The sequence below is a fragment of the Ostrea edulis genome, chromosome 3, assembly GCF_947568905.1.
Source record: "Ostrea edulis chromosome 3, xbOstEdul1.1, whole genome shotgun sequence".
NCBI lineage: Eukaryota > Metazoa > Mollusca > Bivalvia > Ostreida > Ostreidae > Ostrea > Ostrea edulis.
Window position 1 is genome coordinate 47,347,001 of NC_079166.1, and position 17,697 is coordinate 47,364,697.

A 17,697-nucleotide genomic window follows, 5' to 3' on the forward strand; every position below is an offset into this window, starting at 1 on the left:
TATGGTGGTCATATTTATTGTGTTGCATCCAATGTAAGTCATATGTTTTTCACTATAGCTTTCAGCCATGGGACTATACATATATCCAACTGAGAGAATGCAACTTGGCACCTCTCCTAGTTTATCTGGCTTTTAAACAAATTTCTACCGTTTTATTCTTCCAAGAGTTAGAGGAGGATTTTACTTATACACCAGGATTTAGATGGCCTATTTTGAATTCAAAGTTATGTTGTTTTGGACGTGAAATTTTAACAAGAAGTTTATCTATGGAGCATTCAACGAAATCAAGAAGTTCTGTGAGGACTACTCACTATATAGGATTTTTATGTCTACTTTTATCAAACGATGTCCATTTAAACCCAGGACCAGAAGGAGCTCAACAGACCATAAATGCTCACTGTATTGGATGTAATCAGGTAGTGAAAACTACAACCCAAACCATGGAAATTCCTAATCAGGTAGAATGGCTGTGTGACTCTTGTATAAGTGAAATTTCAACTGGCTTTAATGTTGACCTATCTCTTGAGAAATTTTTGGAAACTGTACCTAAGGGAATTTTATATGCACACTTGAATGTGAGAGGAATTTTAAGTAAATTGGATCAAATCAAAATAATGCTACGTAAAGGTGCATTTGATGTTCTGGCCTTGACTGAAAGTAAATTGGACAACAAAATAGAAAATTCTGAAATATCAATGAATGGTTACAGAATTCTGAGGAGGGATAGAAACCGGAATGGGGGTGGAATATTAGTCTACATTAAAGAAAAATTTACCATTACAAACATAAAAATCATGGATGATTTGGAAATGCTTGAATTTGTGATTTCTATTGGGCAGTCGACTAAGACATCCTGTGCTTTATCTTATCGACCTCCAGATTCAACAGTAGATTGGTTAGAGAAGTTTGAGGGGCGGATTGAACAACTAATAGCAGAACACAAAGATATTCTAATTATGGGCGATTTCAATGTGGATGAGTACAAGACAAAGCGTTTAAAGACTATCATGAAAAACATTGGATTTCAGCAACTGATAAAAAACCCTACACGTGAGACTAAAGACTCCAGTACTTTAATTGACCATATTTATGTAAATAGTCCGGATAAGTTTTCTTCATCAGGAGTATTCCCAATAGGATTAAGTGACCACAACTTGATTTACGCTGTAAATGGTAAAATTAGAGCCGGTGCAAACAGTCACGTTCATATTAAATATAGAAATTTTAAAAACTTAAATGAGAGCAGTTTTCAAGAAGAACTAAACACTATTGACTGGAGTCCCATATATGAAATGGTGGATATTGATACTATGTGGCAATTCTTTTATTCTAAATTTTTTGAAGTGGTGGATAAACACATTCCTCTAAAAGAAAGAAGAATTAACTCACGTTCAGAAGAATGGATAAACGATGACATACTTACAGAAATGCACTGTCGTGAACACCTCTTTAAAAAGGCGACACAGAGTAATGATGATCACGCGTGGAACCTATACAGAGCATCAAGAAACAGGGTGACGAAAAAGATCAGGGAGGCAAAACATGCATTTGTTGAGGAAGCAATTTCCCAGGCAGAAAACAAGCCCAAGGACATGTGGGACAAACTTAGGCAATTCTTACCATCTAAGAAAACGAATACAAACTGTACATTTCTTAAGGACAATAACGTAATTTTTAAAGATACAAAGGATATTGCCGAATGTTTTAATAATTACTTTTGTAACATTGGTCATGAGCTAGGAAAACATTTTGATGACACTTTACCTACAGTTGAAGAACAAATGCCTAAAAATTCTTATACAATACCAGGTATAACTGCAGAATTTATTGAAAATGAGATAAAATGTATGTCTGCATCAAAGGCAACAGGTTTGGATGGTATCTCTGTCAAACTTCTAAAACTTTCATCAAACAGTGTATGTGATATTCTTGCATATATTTTCAACTATTCTATATCTTCATGTACTTGTGCAGATGACTGGAAAAAGGCACGAGTTGTACCACTTTTTAAATCAGGGGATGAATGTCTAGTTAATAATTATCGGCCTGTATCCATTTTACCTTGTGTGAGCAAAATTTTAGAAAGGCATGTTTTTAATTCATTTTATGAGTATTTGTCAGTAAATTCTCTAATTACAGATTGTCAGTCTGGTTTTAGGCCAAAACACTCATGTGAAAGTACTCTTATTTCTCTAGTAGATAGATGGCTTAAAAATATTGATGAAGGTAAACTTACTGGTGTAATTTTTATAGACTTACGGAAAGCATTTGACACTATAAATCACAAGGTTTTATTACACAAACTCAAGTCATTTGGCATATGCAATGATACTTTTGAATGGTTTAAATCATATCTAACAAATCGTACACAGAGAGTTATTTGGAAAGGCAATTTATCGGAGGAAAGAAATGTAACCATTGGAGTTCCGCAAGGCTCTATTTTAGGCCCATTGTTTTTTATCCTGTATATTAATGACTATCCACAAGCACTGAAACATTCTCATGTAAATATGTATGCAGATGATACTTCACAAGATGTAACAGATAAGTCAGTGGAAAATATTGAGTCAAAGATGTATGAAGATCTTCAGCGCAGTATAATGTGGATTAAGGAAAATAAATTAAGCTTAAACCTGTCTAAAACTCAATGTATGCTTATTGGATCGGCACAAAAATTATCAAAGTATCGAAAATTAAATTTAGTGATAAATAACCATGTCATAGAATGTGTTCAGGAGTCAAAATTACTTGGTATTATTATTGATGAAACTTTGTCCTGGAAAAGTCATATAGAATCACTTATGAACAAGATTTCCAAGAGAATTGGCATTTTAAGAAGAATAAGATATTTTATGTCAAACGATGCGCTGCTGAAGATTTTTAATACTATGATTTTTCCACATTTTACATATTGTTGTACTATATGGAGCAATCCAAGAAATGCTGAAAATGTGAATAAGCTTTTTATATTGCAAAAACGAGCTGCAAGGGTAATTCTTAACATCAGAAATTTTGAAACACCATCTAATGTCATGTTTACAGAACTTAACTGGTTGCCTCTATCAGATTACTTTGTCTATAGAAAAGTCATTTTAGTGTATAAAGTTTTACATGGTGTAATGCCAGATTATTTAAATGTTTTTAAATATGTATCAGAAGTCAGTCAGAGGCAAACTAGAAATTCTTATTCAAATATTTTGTATATACCCAGGGCAAAAACAGAATATTATAGAAGATCTTTCAGCATTTCAGGGAGCACAGTGTGGAATGCCTTGAGTCAAAACATAAGAAACTCAACGAGTGTTGCGTGTTTTAAGAGAAATTATCTTAGAGATTATCACCATACTTTTTAAGCTTCATTTTGTATTCTATTTATCTTACATTCATAATTATTTCTTAAGTTTATATGTATTCTACTTCTTTTAATCTGTGTTTATTTTACTAATATCTGTCTGTATGTATGTTATATGCAGGACCATATTGAAAACTAGCGTTATCGCTAAATATGTAATCCTGGTTAAATAAAGGTCTTATTATTATTATTATTATTATTTTGATAAAATAAACATTACCAAATCTAATCACTTACAATTGGCACTAACAATATATTAACTTTTAACTTTAAATTTCTTGCAAAAATATATTTCTCATGCAATGAGTCTCCAAAATGCTTTAAAAGTGTCAGTAAAGAAATTCTCACCTAATTGTCTCTCACTCACCAGGAATTGGTTCATGCCTTTTCCTTCTCAGAAGGTAAATTCTGACAGAGACTAGTAGTACACAAGATCCAACCAGTAGTGACACCACGATCAATACAACCCTTTGTAGTGTACTGTAGAGGTGCGCGGTATTACCGGTATACCGGTGTACCGGTATTTTTCTGGTACCGGTATGTACCGCGGTACACGAGGCGAAATACCGGTATATTCAAGTCTGATAACTCTTAACAAAAATAGAAAATTGAAACAAGAAAAAATAATTAAAGAAATTTGTGTACGCAGTGACTCACTTTATTTACATCGTTCCCTCGTTGTGATGCAATGAAAGGTAAGTCTAATAACTGTACACAATCGGTAAAACATACGAAGTATAAATTGCGATGATTTGATTATTAATGATATGAAAACAAATCAAAATTAAAGAAAAAAATAATAGAAAACATTTCATTAAGTTATTATTTTAATATATAAGGTAGATTATAAAAATTGTTTTTATGTTGTTTGGTTTATGCTGGTCGAATACCATTTCCGCCTCTTAGGCAAACCCCAAGTAAAAAATAAAATAAAATGGCAGATGCAGACTTGTGCGTTCGAAACCACCGTTCGTCGCGCGAGTACAAATTCCTGCCGATTCTGAACGCCGAGTTAATGGGTTTGAGGTGCAAGAATGTAGGAATTGTGGTCGAAGAACAAGAACACGTTCGTGCGCACATGTTCTCGTTATTCTCTTTAGAGAAGTGGACAGGCGTATTCTACATGTAGAAGTTCTCGTCATTCGCGACTCTAAGAACTTCTAGACTTTGAGATCGTGTCAAATAAAATCCACAGGTTTCCCCCTATTAATTATTTTAATAGTCGTTCCAGTCAGTAGTCTAGTCACAGTCGATTCTAGTCATGATACAGAAACACTGCTATATTGTATGTACGGTATACTTTTATGTTTGGATTAAACTTTTGTTCTGTTAACTGGTTTAAGATTTAAATAAGATATTTTCCTTATCATTTATATTTGAATAAATTAAATGCAATTTACAATCAATAAACTAATAACAGCTCATTATATACAATAAATCACAACTAAAATCCACTAAAACTGAATCATACAATTAAAACATTAAATCTGCGGTATACCGTGGTATGTACTGCGGTATTTTGCAAATACCACGGTACACCGCGGTACCTTTATTTTCTGCGGTACCCAACTCTAGTGTACTGTCCCCAAACTCTTTCTTCCTTGATCTGAAAGTTATGAATAAACAAATTACAACAGAGAAGAAATAAACAGATCATCAACACATCATGAGAATTTAATGGTTGACCGGTTTCGACCTTGAGGCGGTCATCATTAGAACAATAATACATGAAAGGACCTTCCCACTTAAGCCGTAGCTTGTGGTCCCTTTTTACCACCCCTAGCTCTTTTCAAAGATAAAAATTATTCATCTATTATACTTCTTGATGAATATTAGACACTGATGTATCTCCAGTATGTTCACAGTCTTTTTCCCCTGGAATATTGGAAAATAAGGGTAGAAAACTACCTTTTAAATAGTTAACCTCAGCCTGTAAACTATAGAATTATTACCTGAATTAATACGACTTTCCTTTATTCACGATATTTAAATCCCACAACAATGTGCTATGTACAATATCACTTAATTTGGACCTAGCTACCCTAAAATCAAAACCCTGGGGATGCGAAATTTACTATTTTAGGTACATGTATGTACATCTTTTTTCTGCTTTTCCTACCTATGCATACTGTATCTGTACAATTTAAGAAGTTCTTCAAATGATAAAGACAATAATCACTAATTTTTTTTTTAGCTCCATCCTGAAACCAAACCAAACCTTTAACCCCTAGCTAGGATCATGAAATTTACAGTTTTAATTGGTAACTTAGGACTACCTATTCCTTCTATATATCCATTTAGTTTCAATTTAGTATCAATAACATTAAAGCAGATATCATTTGTATGTTTTGCACATATACACTACCGTATTTTGCCGAATATAATACACACTTTTTTTAGAGAATTTTTTTGTGCCAGAAAGAGGTGCATATTATATACCACAATAGGTTTTTGACCTTTTTTATTCCAGATGAAACTCGGCGATTAAGCAGTGTAATATTTCACTCAAAGACCTAATACTACAGAAACGTAAAATTGCAGAAAATGTGATACTTATAATATCTAAATAATTCAATTATCATGAAACAGCCAATTAAATTGCATTGGATCTGACTATTCATCACATCACATGCCGTCATTATTTAAAGCATGTGTACACAATAATGCCTTGTCACATTCTATAATTGTTGGAAAATAATTTTGTCACGTACTTGCTAAAAGTTAGTTATCTGTAAGTTTTATGAATATAGGCCTAATTTTTAATGAAATGCTAATTTGAATCTTTGAAATAACTATTCTTGCGTAAAAGAAATAATTACCGTAATGAGAGGGTGACCCAAGATGTGTTTTACGAAGCCATTGTTGTGTACACTGTGCTTTTGTGTTAGATACCCCCTCAGGGTAAAGAAATACCAAACAGAATTTTTTTTCACAAATTTTATTAAATGAAACAAGAATTCATGCGGATTTTCAGACATAGATTAACATGTGAGCATGCATAGCAATATATACAGGTAGATCTCTATTATATAAACACACAGTCGTAATGTTTGTAATATATCATTGTGAATACACGTTTAAAAATCCTTCCAACTCCTCCTCATCGTCACTTTCAAACAATTTATATAATTATGTCTCTGAGCACAGAGAGTGGTGTGTCGTCATCGCTGTCATCATCATATACAATATATCATTTTCATCGCAATCCTTGTCATCGCTTGAATCACCTGGAAATTTGCTGTCCTTACGAATGTTCTCATCCTATAAGATGTCATCTTCGGATCCGTCCATAGCGTTTGAAATGGAACATTTTTTAAATGCATGTACGATGATCTTCAGATCCAGTTCTTCCCACGCATCACATATCCACCGGCAAATGGTGTCGAGTTCCGGCTTTCTCATTCTTCTTTGACTGGTGTACATGTGGTTATCACTACATATCCATTGATTCCATTTTTGTCTCAATGAGACTTTCATTGGCTTGTTCACACTTACGTCCAGAGGTTGTAATACGCTTGTCATACCTCCCGGAATTATTGCAAGGTCTGTTTTATGATTCTCCTTTAACATACAGACCCTGAAGTGTACTAGCTACTACACCACTTGCACAGAACGAAATGAAACGATTCTTGCACGAAACGCTAAACGGTTTGCACGGAACGCTGAACGCTTTGCACGGAACGAAACGATTCTTGCACGAAACGCTGAATGCTTTGCACGAAACACTGAATGGTTCGCACTGAACGATTTGCACGAAGCGCTTCCCATTTCCTGAACGGTCTGTACGATTTGCACGAAACAGTAGGCGTGGCTTGCACGCTTTGTAAATGATTGTGAATGATTTACATGAAACGGTAGGCGTGGCCTGCACGCTTTAATTATCTCAGCCTGATTCGGATCTTTACGGAGTGATTAAACCATGTAAAATACATGTACATGTAAAGATAAACTTAGCAAAATGATTAAGAAAGAAATGTAAATGAATATTATACCTGCCCGACATGGTATTACTTTTGTTTTGATTACAATAATTGTGCAAGATGAATAAAGATTAATCAAAGACTGTCGGACAACAGGTAACGAAATATACACACGTCGAGAAAAAAAGAAAGACATGCAAAAACATTATCGTTGTAGAATGAATCAACCTACATATTTATTTTATGCTCTTAAACAAATTATCTTAAATTAATTCAAATTGAAAGAACAAAGTTCGCTTCTGTTTTATCATATACATGCATATCAGTCGGAGTGATCATAGTGTTAAAATGCATGTGTAATTTGTATATTTCAAGACACCTTTTTTAAACAAGAGGCCCATGGGCCACATCGCTCACCTGAGTCACCTTGGTCCATATCTGAAGACTTTCCATATTATATATTTGCATGTAAAACCTTAGTCCCTATTATGGCCTAAACTACCCTTTGCAAACTTGAATCTACACATGTCAGAAAGCTTTCATGTAAATGTCAACTTCTTTGGCCCAATGGTTCTTGAGAAGAAGATTTTTAAAGCTTTTTCCTATATTTGTATGTAAAACTTTGATCCCCCTTGTGGCCTCATCCAACCCCCGGGGCCCCATGATTTGAACAAACTTGAATCTGCATTATGTCAGGAAGCTTTCATGTAGATCTCAGCTTTTCTGGCTTAGTGGTTTTTGAGAAGAAGATTTTCCCTATATATTTGTATGTAAAACTTTGATCCCCCTTGTGGCCCCATCCTACCACCGGGGGCCATGATTTGAACAAACTTGAATCTGCAATATGTCAGGAAGCTTTCTGGTAAATTTCAGTTCTTCTGGCCCAGTGGTAGAAGAAGATTTTTAAATGACCCCACCCTATTTTTGCATTGTGATTATCTCCCCTTTGAAAGAGACATGGCCCTTCATTTGAACAAACTTGAAAGCCCTTCACCCAAGGATGCTTTTGGCCATGTTTGGTTGAAATTGGCCCAGTGGTTCTGGAGAAGAAGTCGAAAATGTGAAAAGTTTAACAGACAGACGGACAGACAGATGACGGACAAAAGCGATCAGAAAAGCTCACTTGAGCCTTCAGCTCAGGTGAGCTAAAAAAAAAAAAAAAAAAGGGAAAACCAATTACACATTTCTTAGAGAAAGAAAATGAATAAAGATGCATTTTTATAAATGTACAGTAATGCAACAGATAAAATAGAGGTTCTCGTCAGTCATGCCATCTCTGGGAGCCAGGGGAAAAATTTAATGTGTAAAGAAAACAATATGAGAAATTTAAAGAAAATATCAGAATGAAAGGTGATGGATAATTAATCAGAAAGAAATTCTACTTTCAAGATTTATACTGAACGTATTAAACTTCCAGTATCTGCATACATTCATGAATATTATAATCAATGATTACCAATGCTCTCTCTCTCTCATTATCTAATGCATCTAAATTTTAAAATGATTTCATATAGCAATTAAAGATTTTAATAATCGATAGCGTATATGAATAAAAGCAAATAATCGTCAAGTCATTTCTGTTTATATTGGTATTAGTTTTTTTTCATGAACTAGTTGCATTTGACACCGATGTTTTACATCCTTAAATATTGATGACAGGCACGTAGAATCGGAGAGGGTGTAAGGGTGTAATATGAAAGCTAGGGATTTAGCCTTGTAGCGACCTACCCACTGCGAGATTTAAGAAACTGAAGTCGGAAGGGGAAATTCAGACAGTTTCAGACTACTACTACACCCCCCCTCCCCCCCACATGTACAGGTTTTCCTAATCGGACAATTTAAGCACCATTTTTTGTTGTTATCTTATTGCTTGTTAAGAATTTTACCCAACTTAACCGGCAACATACCCCTTTTGATACATTGAAAAATATACTATAATAGTTTAGTTTATTCACCAATCAAGGGCCCTCGGGGGGGGGGGGGGGGGGGGGGGGGGGGCAGATACATGTTAACAGGCAATTAATTATAACAATGAAAATAAATAACAATCATTTAGAAGTACTACCAGTAATACTGACAGAGTTCACACTTCTGCACTGCACATATCTATATAATTATATATGAAATACTGATTACAGACAAGATTTAAATTAACAACATGATAAATAAAATAGCCCAACTGCCTCACATAACAGTTTCTGGGATAGCAAATAATGATAGTGTCATGTGAATACTTATATAAAAGAGAATAATAGCATTATATGAAAGAATAAAAAAAACAAAAACAAAAACAAACAAAAAAAACAAACAAAAAAACCCACAATATGTTGACCTGATTACAGGGAGCACCAAGGGACAGTGTCTGTTAACAATCTGGTTATAAATTTATTGTACCAGACCATTGGTCTTGTACTCCCAGTAACCAAGACAGCTTACTATTGTAAAGGAAATGTGTAGAATGCAAAGACATGTATTTGCAGTATCACATTACACTGTTCAAAATCATCTTACTGAATACAGCATGCTAGTATATTACATATTTACACGCAGGATCCAGTTGTTCTGAATGTTTTATGTCTAAAGCAGGAAGGTTAGAATACTTATATAAAAGAAAATAGCGTTATATGAGAGAATAAAAACACAATATGTTGACATGACTACAGGGAGTACCAAGGGACAGTACCTGTTAACAATCTGGTAGTAAATTGTTGTACCAGACTGTTGGTCTTGTACTCCCAGTAGCCAAGACAGCCTACAGGTGTAAAATATGAAGAGAGAAAATGTGCATAATGCAATGAAATGTAACATTTGTAGTATTATATCCCACGTACTGTTTAAAATCATCTTACTAATTTGGATGAGGATATTTTCATCTTCATTGGTCACTAGCCATATATTATAAGTTTTTGATCACTGTCCATCCAAAATTCTTACATGATTTGTCTATCATTTGGAATAAAATAACCCTTTCTTCTGATAAATGACTACATGAGAATAAAAAATGTTTTTCGTCATCCACTGAATTGTTGTTGCATCTTAGACAAAATCTCTGGTGTCGAGGGATTTTTTGGTAACGTCCCCTTTCAATGTTTAGTCTATGAGCTGATATACAGAAACGTGTTAGACTTCTCCTTTGCTCAAAATTTTTAATTGAACTCAAATAATTCTCAAAACCAAAGTTTTGTTTAAAAGTAGAAAAGCAACTTAGTTTTTTATCTGAGTTTAATGTAAGGTGTGAATGCCATTCTTTGATGCAATGTTTGAATAAACAATCTTTAAGAGCCTTTTTAAATTGGTATGCCCCTTTAATAGGCAAATCTCTAATCCCATTAATATTGGTTATGAAACAGTTTATAGAACCAAACCATGATGAATTGTTTTGTTCAAAAAGTAATTTTGATTCTCGATATGCATCAAACAATAGTGGAAATGACTGACCAAGATTTTCAAGTCTGTACCAGTAACTTAACATACTTTTTAATATGTCAAAGTAAAGGGGGAATCTTCCCAATTCCGACAGTACGGCAAAGTTTGTTGCAGATTTATGTACACCAAGTATTGATTTGCAAAATTTGAGATGTAGTTTAATTATCACAAAGTTGGTTTGAGTAAATTTTGTCTATGGTACCACCGGAGTTAGTAGATTTTTTGGAAAAAGGATTGAAATAACCCCAGATTTCCGAAGAATATAATAATATTGGTTTGATGGTATGGTCAAATATATGAGAAATGGTTTTAATATCAGGGTTTAGTGAAATGAAGTCTTTTTTTAGTTTGAATAATGCTTTCAGGGCTTTATGATATAGTTCTTTCTGAGCAAGGGAGAAAGAACCAGATGAACAAAATGAAACCCCAAGGTATTTGTAGTTGGATATGCATTCTAGTTCAATACCAGCCAAATAGAATTTAGTTTTCAAGAGTCTGCCTGCCTTGTTAAAAATTAGGATCTTAGTTTTTGAGAAATTAATACTCAAACACCAATCATTACAATATACCTCTGCAAAATGTTTAGTTTTTGTTGTAAACCATTAGCTGAGGAGGAAAGTAGAATTATGTCATCAGCATACATTAAACAATTAAATGTTCGAGAATTTAAGACCATAGGATCTGGGGATGAATTAAGATAGTCTGGAAGATCATTAATGAATACTTTAAACAGATTTGGACTTAAATTGTCCCCCTGTTTGACACCTACTTTTATTGGGAGAAAATCGGTGATACCAGTACTTAAACGGACACATGACTTGCTTGAAGAGTACATGCTTTTAATCACCTGATAAAAATTTGTTCCAGCTCCCAATTTCAAGAGTTTAATTTTAATTCCTGAATGAATGACGGTGTCAAATGCTTTATGAAAGTCAATAAAGCAGGCGTACACTCTTCCATCCTTGGTCTTACAATATTTATCTATAATAGTCTTGAGAATAAACATGTGGTCAGAAGTTCTTGCTTTTTGGGTGAAACCTATCTGATATTCATTGATTATACGATGTTTAGTAAGAAATTTATCTAAGCGAATGTCAAGTATTTTCTTGAATAATTTCCCAACTGCATTTGTAACTGTTATGCCTCTGTAATTATTTGGATCATTAATGTCATTACTTTTATGGATAGGAGTAATGTAACCTGAAGACCATGGTTTAGGATATAATGACCAAAAGTAAGACAGCTGTTGAAAATATTGTAAAAGCATGGCAAGAGATGGGTCTGACCGTATTTAATCATGTAGTTTGAAATTGTCTAGACCTGGAGCTTTCCCTACTTTTATTTTTGAAATAGCATTTGATATTTCTGAAATGGATATACGTTTGTCCAAGTCATTAAAACATTTTTCTTTTTCTAACTCATTTAGAATATTATCTAGCTGTGCCAGACGGTGGTTGAAATTTGGTTTGGGTTTGTTCAGGTCATGAAAATGGGAGACCCATGTTGTTGGGTCAATTACATCCGCATTGTTGTTTTTTTCTACTCCCTGAAGTTTCTCAATCAATTTCCAGTAAGATTTTGGATTTTCATCATGTAAGGTTTCTAACTGTCTTAATAAAGATTGTTTAAATTCTCAACATTTGAATTTTCTCATTTTGGTATATTCCCTATATAATTTGTAGTAGTGGTTTTTCACTATTGGATCTTTCGGAAATTTGGAGTATATTTTACCATAATTAAACAGATTTCTCCGCATGGATTTTAATTCTATATCGAACCATTTGTGCATTTTTTTATTTGTCTTATTGTGTTTAATTTTAGATTTTCGAAGAGATTTGTCTGCTGCTTTAATAATTATATTTGATAATTCTGTGGAGGCATTGTCAATCAGTTCGTGAGAGTCAAGATTTTTACAACTTGAGAGATTTTGTAATCTCTCTTGAATGTTTGTAGAATTAAGGGCTGCCTGAAAAAGAACAGGTGATTCATCTGACCATATGTAGTTTGGTGAAATTGGATGTGTATTAGTATCCTTAGTATTATCAGACTTAAAAGAGAATCTAGCGGACAGTGACCATTGTAGAAGGCAATGACAATCAGACAATGTAGGTAAAAAATCAGAAATACTGAAATACAATATTTGATTAAAAATATTTTCTGAAGCCAAAACATAGTCTACTGTGCTACAGCCATTTGGTGTAAAACAAGTGTACTTGCCAAACATATCACCAAAAGTACGACCATTCAGTATTCTCAGTTGATTCGCAATGCACATGCATATCTAACAAGTCTTTGCCCCTATTATCTAACTTAGAATCCATATTGTGACGATTTGTAATTTGATTGTCTATAGTATATGATGAATGGAGAGGGAGAAACTCATTATCATCGTTTGCAATAAAGTCTGGATCTGTTGAAACTCTCGCATTGAATTCACCACATAGTAAAATGTTTCTCTTGGGTTTATAAAATGATATATCTTTTTCAATACAGTCAAGAATATCGTAATTGATACCCTTGGAATATGAGGAGTTTTCTGGAGGGTTGTATATCATACAAATGTATAAATCTTTGTCAAAATCGAAAAAATCTTTCTCGCATTGAAGTCACCACATAGTAAAATGTTTCCCTTGGGTTTATAAAATGATATATCTTTTTCAATACAGTCAAGAATATCGTAATCGATACCCTTGGAATATGAGGAGTTTTCTGGAGGGTTGTATATCATACAAATGTATAAATCTTTGTCAAAATCGAAAAAATCTTTCTCCAATTTTATTCACTGAAAGTCAGCTTTTGTGTTTTTTAAATTTTTTATATGAGGTTTAAATTCATTTTTACATAGCATTGCTAACCCTCCAAAAGTTCTATTGTTATGTTTAGAAGCAGATCTACAGACAAAGTGACTATAGTAGTTTCCAATCTTGTACATTCGTTGTTCATGACTTATATGAGTTTCTGCTAAAAAAATAATATCAAACTTTTCAATTTGTTTGAGGAAAGTTGCATCATTCATTTTGTTGTACGATTTGCTTAACAGGCCCCCAACGTTCCAGAAGCCCATTTTAATTGATGAGTAAATAAAGGATGAACTCATTTTATATAATAGAAATTATCCGAGTACCACAGAAAAGGAAATAAATTTTGAGTGGCAAAAAAATCTAGTCTTAATTAGTACTACTATAAAGTTCTAAGTTGTTACTTTCTACAACAGAAAAATATAAGTAATGTTAGCACGGGGCTCTATAAAGTTCAATCTGCAGTTTGGTCATACTTCGTCATTCAATAACTTATTTTCTGAAATAAAAAAAATGTGTGTCAGGTTAGCGGTACTATGATGTATAACTATAACAATGACCTGTGTATAACTTGTACATTCCATGCAAATTCGAAGGGTTTTTCGCCTCAGCAGAACAGTATTGGGGGTCAGTTAATCCGTGTATTTGAAATCAACAGAAGTGCTTGGCTTCTTGTGGAAAGTGTGATATATATTGGGTCGGCGCAAGATACCCGTGATCTTAGACTAGATCTGATACCGCGCTGACCAAATATATTTCACACTTTTCATAAGATGTCAAAACCCAGAATAGCTAACCGTAATTTAGTTATACTGTGACAAAGAACCTAGGAATTTGCATGGTATATATACTTATTATTACAAAAATCATTACATTATCCAGACACTCTCATGAACTTTTTTTTATGAAAACCTCTATCAATTAAAGTATATTGAACATGTCTCGGTCAAATGTAATGAACTCGGGATCTTAAAAACAAATCATTCCATGGTTGGTATTTTTGCTTCTATTAATTATGTAATAAATTAATTCCAATTTGTTAATCATCGACACACACACACACACACACACACAGAGAGAGAGAGAGAGAGAGAGAGAGACAGAGAGACAGAAAGAGCACATTGGTAATTATTAAATATCCCCTGTATGCTTTTCATTTACTGAACATACTAATTCGCATTCAAATCAGGAATTGCCTGCAAGTACGCATTATTTAAATATAGAAGGTAAGAATAGTTTAATAAACAAAGAAGACTAAAAGAAAAAAATTCAAAACCAGGTTTTCTCAAAAAAATAATATATAGTGTTTGGTATCGTTGGAATTGGCTCAAAATGCTGAAAAACAATACAAGTATCGGGGGGGGGGGATTGATATTTTTTTTTCTTTTCTTAAAATTTCACCCTTATCATGATTATTTGACAGCTGTGTGTATTCGCAAATAACACACACCATGGAACATTTTTTTTTTTCGAGAATGTTTCGAATTTTTAAAGTGGATAGTCCAGCTTTGTTTAAATTCAAAATAACTGATCGAATTCTGAGCGACAATTTACGTACACCTTTCTTGGATGCCATAGCGGAATGACTTGCACGATTCTCGGGGCGTGGTTTGAACGGTCTGCACGCTTCTGTAGGCGTGGCTACTGCACGAAACGTTTCTTGCACGAAATGGTTTGCACGCTTTGCACGGAACGGTGAACGGTCTGCAAGGAACGGTGAACGATTTGCACGAAATGAAACGATTCTTGCACGGAACGGTTTGCAAGAAACGCTGAACGGTCTGCACAGAACGGTGAACGGTTTGCACAGAACGAAACGAAACGCTTTCAAGGTGTAGTAGTACGCTTCAGAGTTTGTAGCCTTCACTGCTGGAGATCGATGGCATCGAAATGCATCCAACACCAACACACTGCGACTTTTTCCAGCACCCGGACATTGTCCACACACTTTCTTTATCCAGTCTTTCGTAATAGCATCATCAAACCAACCGCTGGGATGAACATTCACAAATATTCCCTTGGGAAACTGAAGTTTGGGCATAGTTTTTCTTTAAAACACAACATACGGTGGCAGCTTTCCTCCGTCGGCAGTACACACTAACATTACCATAAATCTTTTTTTTTCATTCCCCGTGGTTTTGATTGAAACTGTAGAAGCACCTTTCCGGTTAATGGTAGTGTCGGCTGGGAGATCGAAAGTTAAAGGAGTCTGATCTGCATTCCCGATCTGTGATAGACTGTACTGATGTTTCTTCCTCAGCTTGACCATGAAGCTTTGGAAATTGGAAAGTTTATCCTCATAGTCCTCAGATAATTTTTGAAAAATGCGTGTTCTGCGTCTGATAGATAAATCATGTCTCTTCAAAAAAGCGTAACACCAATCCACTGATGCTTTAAAGTCCTACACTTTTGGTTCTTTCTTTGTTGACAAATATTTAAGATTTATTTATTATGTCATCTTTTTAATGTCAAGATGTTAAAATCATTTTAGAAATGGAAGTAATACATGTCAATATCAATAACAACATAAAAATTCATCAACAAACTTCACTATTCTGTCTTCTTTTACTCCTATAAGATTACTGATAAGTGCAAGATCTGAGCTTGACAATACATCTGGGTCACTCTCCATCAAATACTTTCAACTTCCGATTGTCAAGTCATTTGCATATGCCATATAAAGTAGTATTTACACCAATGGACAAGTATGGAGGCAAAAGCTATTTCGTTGGTATTGAAAAGGTTTGAATTTAATATCAAGTTAAAAACCGAACAGCAGACTGCAACAATATGATTTTCCTTTCTTTGTCGAAGTGGCTCAAGCAACTACATTTTCGCGCCGATTGTCAATGTTTAGCTTTTTCATTAGATCCACCTACGAGATTTCGCGATAACAAGCATGGCGGAGCAGACGAGGAATTTTGCATGCTGTGCATTATAATTAATGAAAAACACCTTTATTAGACATGTCCGAGCACAAAGTTGGTACTCCTTTTGGTGTAAACAACATTTGGGACTAGATCTAGATTCTAATACACAGTTTATTATCGGTTATTCATAAAATTATTTTGCACCATTACGGAGATCCTATGGAATTGTAACCTCATCCCGAAAACGTCAGAATAAAAAAAAATTGGATAGGGCTACATTATTGCAGCTAGAAAAAATCAAAAACCGTTTCAATGGACCACGAGCACATTTCGTTTTCCATTTTGGACAAGGGAGATAATCCTAATTTCCGGTCGCTATAATTTTAGAGTCAAACCGGAAACAATAACCGGATCGCGGAACCTCATCGACCGAGATAAAATGAAGACAGAAAACGGCGTTTGTTTCACATTCTACTTTCAACCCTTCCCTTCTGTTGTTGCATTCCTCTCAGTTTCGGTAAAAAAAAAAAATAAAGATTTTATCAAAACAACCACCCACAGATGCAGTTTTCTGGCAGTAGGTACCCACCATAGATGCAATTTTCTACCAATGACAAGCACCCATAGATTTTTTTTTAATTGCCGTCCCCGGGTACCTCATATGTTTTAATGGAACAGCCCTCAGTGAAATCTAGTCTGTGAAGTCGGCAATTCTCAGATCAACTAAATTATGTGACAAAAACATATAGTACACTGAAAAGTCTGACATGTTAAAGAGATATATAAATCTGAATAAATAGAGATTTAATTAGAATGGTAAGTATCTACTATAATCCCGAAATAGTTTGCTTGTTAAATGCCCATGAGTATATTAATTTAAGCTACAGGTTTCAAAGATGTAATGTATAAGCCAGCACCAATCAATGTATTCCCCACGAAATGATTAATAATGATGGTTGTTTTTAAGATCTTCTAGCTGTCTTCACATCCTTTCTGTTATTCTTAGGAATCCGTTTCCCTTTTTTAAATTTTGTTTTATCATTATTTCTTTTTACAAATTTAAAATTGTGACAATGATAGTGCAAACATTACCTGTTCAATTTTCATGAAACTCTCTGCCGTTATTAATCATATTAATAAAAACCTTAATTTTTTTCGAATTTGTATCTCATATCCCTTTTAATTCGAGAATTTGAAGTTTTTCTAAGTTTGAGGTACCATTTTGTGCATGCATCTCCTACAAAAGTAACTATAGTTCTAGTTGTAACAGGGACCATTACAGAATGTTTCCCAAATGTTCCCCTTTTAAAAAAGTGGTGTCATTGACCTTC

The 17,697-nt window shown here is 34.1% G+C and overlaps 1 protein-coding gene across 2 annotated transcripts in view; it reads right to left on the reverse strand.

Annotated features, from left to right (window-relative positions):
• Window positions 1-17,697, reverse strand: part of LOC125677203 (uncharacterized) — a 61,599-nt gene that overhangs the window by 16,353 nt on the left and 27,549 nt on the right. The window contains exon 5 of one of the 2 annotated variants that reach the window (XM_056157987.1): window positions 3,720-4,958. In XM_056157987.1, the coding sequence (XP_056013962.1) occupies window positions 4,826-4,958 (133 nt within the window). In that variant the 3' untranslated portion in view covers window positions 3,720-4,825. Of the gene's footprint in view, window positions 1-3,719; window positions 4,959-17,428; window positions 17,604-17,697 lie in introns of those variants that run through there. The other variant, XM_056157988.1, reaches the window with a different exon arrangement.